General features: G+C 34.0%; 1 protein-coding gene across 1 annotated transcript; it reads left to right on the top strand.

The window, feature by feature from the left end:
* Window positions 1-4,101: 4,101 nt before the first annotated feature.
* Window positions 4,102-5,064, top strand: LOC100917874 (olfactory receptor 9K2-like). The gene has a single exon (XM_012550469.2). The coding sequence runs from the start codon at window positions 4,123-4,125 to the stop codon at window positions 5,062-5,064; it is 942 nt and encodes a 313-aa protein (XP_012405923.1). The 5' UTR covers window positions 4,102-4,122.
* Window positions 5,065-6,203: the final 1,139 nt, after the last annotated feature.

The following is a 6,203-nucleotide window of genomic DNA, read 5'->3' as shown; positions in this document are numbered from 1 at the left end:
CTTTTCTGGATCTTAGTTTCTTTAGCTGTTAAATGAAAAGATAGGACTAAATGATTCTTAAAGTCTCTTTGATTTAACAATCTCTAATTTGGTGATTCTCCTAGTAAATATTTTGGTGCTGAGAAGGTATACATCCTTACAGAATTTTGTTTTTCAAGAGACTAGCTATTAAAAAAAAGTATATTGTTAGAAAATATAGATATATGGGAAGGAACTCCAACTAAGGACTTGCTGAAATAACTGGGAATTTCTTAAGCTGATTTTGGTGTAAATGAACATTTAATGTGGTTAAATTTGATTGTTATTAATTTCTGCAACTTCTACTTCTCTCAAGAATCAAAACCCAAAAGAATTTGGAATTCTACAGTTACAAAGTAATCAATAGAAGGAACAAAAGAAATGTTTTCAGGTAAGAATGTAAAAAAATGTGATTTTTCTTTTCATTTAGATGATAAACAGTCAAAACCAATGCGTTGGTTTTAGTCACAACTCTTGGAGATAATCTAAAGTACTCCCTTTTCTAGAAACTAAATCTTTCCTTTGTTCTTAGGATAAATCATAGGGTTTTTTGCCTTGTTTTCATCAGAAATAGGACTTACTCATCACAAATTAATGATTTAGTTTGAGAATTATCTCTCTCTCATGAATCTCAAAATCTTTTCCTCTAATAGCTCCTTCTCATCTGCACATAAAACATGTTTTGGAAGGGTTGTACTAGTGAAAGTTTAACAATTGGTTCACTGAAAAAAGTGGGAAAAATGCATTTTAGGCACACTCTAAAGCAGGACTCTAGCAGTCTTCTGTAATTTTTTAAGTGACTTCTTTGAGTTTTTTAAAATTAAAAATAGATGTATATTGGTGTTGCATGTTTTTACGTAGCCTATATTTCCACTATATCTGTTTTAGTGGTTGGAACAAGGTTTATTGACTGGCTGACTGGCTTTCTTGCATTGAAACTTCAATAGAGCTATTCTCTAAAATAAAGAATGTTTTTTAAGAAGTAAAAAAAAAAAAATGTAACAAAACCAGTGAGTAAATGGGGAAAAAAATATTATATGCAATGTTTTACACACAAGAACCTTATGTCTTTAAAGGAACAGTGGGGCAGTATTGACTCATTGCTTCTTTGGGTCCAAGCTTGTTCTCCATTGTGAGGTGACAGACAACAACTAATTCAATTTTATGATGCTTTTATGTTCTACTTTGGTAAATGGTTAGTGTCCAGAATGAGACAAAGGACCTTCCTCTTTCTAAATCTATTTACATAGAGATACATAAGAGATGTGTTTATTTTGGGAAGAACTAACAGATTGGAGGCTATTCAAACAAGGATAACATTTAAGAAACTGACAGGAGTAGACACTATGCCACATGAACATTAGTTGAAGGAGCTGGGGCTATTTAGCCTGAAGAACAGGAGACTTAGTGAGTGTAGGATTTCTGTCTTCAAGTGCCAGAAGGACTGTTGCATATAGAGAGGTTGGACTTTTTGCTTGGATCCCAGAAGAGAGATTTGTATGCTGGGTGGAGTACAGAGAAATGGCTTATCATTGTAATCAATAAGTGATTATAAAAAAGCATTTATTAAACATCATTTGTTGTTCAGAACTCCTCATAAAACCATTTGGAGTTTTCTTGGCAAAGATATTGAAGAGATGACATTTTCTTCTCCAGCTCAGTTTACAAATGAGAAAATTGAGGTTAAGTGACTTGCCCAGTAAATAAATGTCACTGGATTTGAACTCATGAAAATGAGTCTTCCATCTTGACTCCTTGTCCAGTGCTCCATAAACTGCATCACCTAGTTGCCTATATGCCTATTGAGGGCAAGAAAAGTGACCAAAAGTGGTATTAGTTGCTTCAACCCGTATTCAATTTGCCTATCCCTGAAGGTCTCAAAGTAAAGCCTAGAGGCTCACTTGCCAGGGACTGGGTCATTTGCCCTCAAAAATTATTTCCATCTTTGAGATTATGAGAATCCTTTAGTCATCTCCTAACAGAGTTTTCTATCTTTGCTCTCTTTGCCATTCAATCATCCTTCATACTGCTGCCAATGTCTTTTTTTCTTGACAATATAATAACTGCTCAAAAAACTTCTGTGGCTCTCTATTGACTGCTCATCACTTTTTCCTTGTCATAAATGTCCTCAGAATCTTCTGTCAATATACTTGCTTGGGTTGATCTATATTTTTCTCTAAACAAACTCCATGTTCCAATCTAATCAGGACACTTTCTGTTCACGGTGCTTCATTTCCTGACTAAAACTATTGGGCACTGTTCTTTAAACTTGCTGAATGCACACACGAATGGACTTTAATGTGGGTTTCCTCCATGAAGCCTTCCTTGATTATCCCATCTTCAAGTAAGAGCTTCTCCTTCCCTCCAATGATACTACTAGAGAATTTTGTTTTATACTTCATCATATTATAATGAAAAGAGTATTGGTTTACAAGTCAAAAGATTTGTAGACAAATCCTATCTCTGCCTCACAGATACTTTATAATCAAGTCATTTAAGCCTTCTGATCTCTTGTTTATCCAAAAAAGATAAGTCTTGGTAAAGCTGGAATGGAAGTACAAATTATTGCTTTGTTATTCTAATGTATTATAATTATTGGCAGCACAATTTAGCCTTAGATAATAGAGAGTGAAATATCTTAGGATTTATCTACTCAAGTCACAGATTCATTGGAGGGAGAGTCTCATGTTAATAAAATCAAAGATCTTTAGCCTAGTTATCTATATATTATAATTATCTGTGAACATGTCTTAATCTACTAAACCTATCTTAAATAACATGTTTTCTGCAAAGATTTCTTTAATCTCCCCAACTCAAAATTTCCCACTACAAATCCCAATTTTAAAAAACAGACCTTTTGAAAAATTTCTTATAAATTATTATTAAATAACCTAATTTTATATGTTTGATATGTTCTCCTTTCTCCCCCATTCTGACATTATAAGTACTACAAGAGAAAAGAGCCCATTTTGATTAAATCTTTGCATCTGTGCCTTATAGAACACGTTGCTTCTTAAATTATTTCATTTGTGCCAAACTCTTGGTGACTTCATTTAGAGTTTTCTTAGCAAAGGTATTGGAATATTTTGCCATTTACTTCTTTAGCTGGTTTTACTGATGAGAAAACTGAGATAAACCTATCCCAAGGTCAAACAGCTACTAAGTTTCTGAAGTCAGATTTGAGTACTCTGTGACCCTATTGTGCCATCTAGTAATTAGCTATCTAGCTATTCCATGGAGAAGTAATATACCATAGTGAATTCATAATAATGAATTCAGAAACACCTGAATTCTGTTGTATGCTACTATGTTTTACAATTAGTTCTTTGTAAAAAAAAAAAAAAAAAGAAAGAAAGAAACCCAAAAAACAAATTGAATGTACAATATGCTTTTAAATTTAATCTTCATTACTAATATTTCCTCATTGTTTAAAATTTAGACAATCAGCAAAACAATAAATCAAGTTCTGATTTGTAGCACTGCTGATTTTGAAGTATAAAAATTTAGTGCTTGGTTGGAGCTAGTTCTACCAATTCCTGCCTATTCGAGTTCTCTTTCTTATAAATATAATCAGTTTCTACACCAGGAAAAACAATAAATATTCATTGTGGTTGAAGGTTATGTAGACTGAATCACTGTAATGGGATAGATCAAAGTTTGTTTTATAATAATAATAATAATAATTTAAAAAGAATTGCCAAAAAATTTAAACTAGTTCAAAAATATGGATGATGATTTTCTTTGTAAAGATTTGGAGAAAAGATGATACCTCAAGCTTGGGATGAGCTTTCTCATGGCTGGCAGCTTTCTCTTGGAAAAAGTTTCCTCTCATCACTTTGGTCCATTGCTTCTTTGGTGTTTCCATTTTAAATGACATAAAGGAACATAGAGGAGAAGAAAAAAAACATCATGAAACATTCATTTAAAAAGGAAATAAATAGTATTTCATAAAGGGGCATTCATAACATACAGTTATCATGGCAAGTTGTCAAAAATTGGCGAATATTTGGCAATAGTTGGCAAATATTATCAATAAGATACTGAGATGGGAGCTGAGAATTAATTTCTTGACCATGACCTTGTCTTTCTTAGCAGATCTACACCATGAATGACCAGGGAGCAAGCAACCATTCTGAGATGACTGATTTCATTTTTGTAGGCTTCCGAATCCAACCAGAGCTCCATATTTTCCTTTTCCTGACTTTCCTATTTGTCTATAGCATGGTCCTCTTGGGGAATGTTGGCATCCTCACCATCATCCTGATTGATTCCCAACTGAACACACCAATGTATTTCTTCCTAGGCAACCTCTCCTTCATTGATCTCTCCTATTCCTCTGCTGTGGCACCAAAGGCCATGGCCAATTTCTTATCATCAAGTAAGTCCATTTCCTTTGAAGGCTGTGTGGTCCAATTTTTCTTCTTTGTCCTATTCATGGTAGCAGAGGGTTTTGTCCTGGCAGCCATGGCCTATGACCGTTTTGTAGCCATCTGCTCCCCATTGCAGTACTCTATCCGCATGTCAAGGCGCCTTTGTACCCAGCTTGTTTTTGGCTCTTACTTTTGTGGCTGGGTCACCTCTATTCTCTTAGTCAGTATCACATTTACCTTATCCTTTTGTGCTTCTCGAGTTATTGACCATTTTTACTGTGACTCCCACTCAATTGAAAAGATTTCATGTTCCAACATTGTCATCAATCGAATGGTATCATTAGTCTTGTCAGGAATCATTATTTTACCTACTCTGATAGTCATTATGGTATCCTATGTTTACATTGTGTCCACTGTTCTGAAGATCCGATCTGCTGAGGGTCGAATGAAAGCCTTTTCTACTTGTGGGTCCCATCTTGGAGTGGTGAGTTTGCTATATGGGACAACCTTCTTTGTGTATCTTATTCCTCCCAACAACCCTGAGCTGAGGAAAGTAGCTTCTGTGTGTTATATTCTTGTTACTCCCATGCTGAATCCACTCATCTATTCTCTAAGAAACAAGGATGTAAAAGAGTCTCTGAAAAGAATTTTCAGGAAAGCAAAAGCTTTGCTCTAAATTTCACATTGTCCACCTCCTTTATGTTTATTTTTAAATGAGAAAATTTCTTCAGCATGAATTATTTCTGGTAGAGAAAATTTCCTATCTAGCCTGTTGATGCTTCCTCCAGGATACTGTTATTACAAAATATCACAGACATCAGAATCATTGATAATATAGCAGATCTGCAAATACCAATATATCTTATTATCCCTGCTAACAACTAGGCCTATGAGAAGGTATTATTTCATAGAGTCTCTGAGTGCATCCTAAAGGAGGTGGAAGCACAGTTATCCACTCTACATTGTGACTTTCTCTGTCATGGTTTCTATATATTTCAGGTTGACATGAAAAAAATTACTCCAAATGGGGATTTGGGAGGAGTTTTGCTGAAACTGCAGATAACATACAAAGGCCAGCAAATGACACAGAAAAAAAATTAGAAATGCATAAAATATACCTATGACTAAATATTTAGCTCAAATTTTACAATGAGGTATTACAAATACCCAATTGAAAAAAAAAGAAAAGAAAAAACTCAGACTTCCCTCTCATATAAAAGGAGAAACAAAAGCTTTATACATATTTTCCAGATCACAGGGGTTCCATGCCCCTAACTTTTCAGGCAGAAGGGATAACTCTAGATTTTATTGGCTGATATTTTTTATTTGACTGGAGTACAGGAACTAGATATTATAGTTTGTTTTTAAATGAATTTTGTTTTCCAATTAAAAAGTGAAATATAGAACTTCTGTTTTTAATTGGATTTGTTTGGAAAGTAGAAGTGATAGGATAGATGTAGGAAAAATAATAAACATACATTTTTGTTAGGTCATCAAAGTGAATGATGATATTTTGCTAATTCATTTCCTTTGGCCACTTGCCAAACTTCTATGAACAAAAGATAGTTGATAATATCATTCAAATCACTCCAAGGTAGGCCTATGATCAGTTTTTCAGTTTAACTCCTGAAACCTCATCATTTCATTTTACTGTGTGTGTTCAATTTAATCTGAACATTCTGAAAATATTTATTCACTATCTACTATGGCTATATCACAAAGTCGGGCATTAAGGGTACAAAACCAAAACAGTACCTGCCATCAAGGAGCTTCCATTCTTCTGGAACTGAATGTATAAAACTCCAATATTGTTTG

This window comes from Sarcophilus harrisii, chromosome 5, assembly GCF_902635505.1.
Source record: "Sarcophilus harrisii chromosome 5, mSarHar1.11, whole genome shotgun sequence".
NCBI lineage: Eukaryota > Metazoa > Chordata > Mammalia > Dasyuromorphia > Dasyuridae > Sarcophilus > Sarcophilus harrisii.
This window is presented reverse-complemented; position numbering and strand designations above follow the sequence as displayed.

Coding starts and splice junctions, on each gene's coding strand:
- LOC100917874 (XM_012550469.2), top strand. CDS start 4,123: ATGAATGACCAGGGAGCAAGCAACCATTCTGAGATGACTGATTTCATT.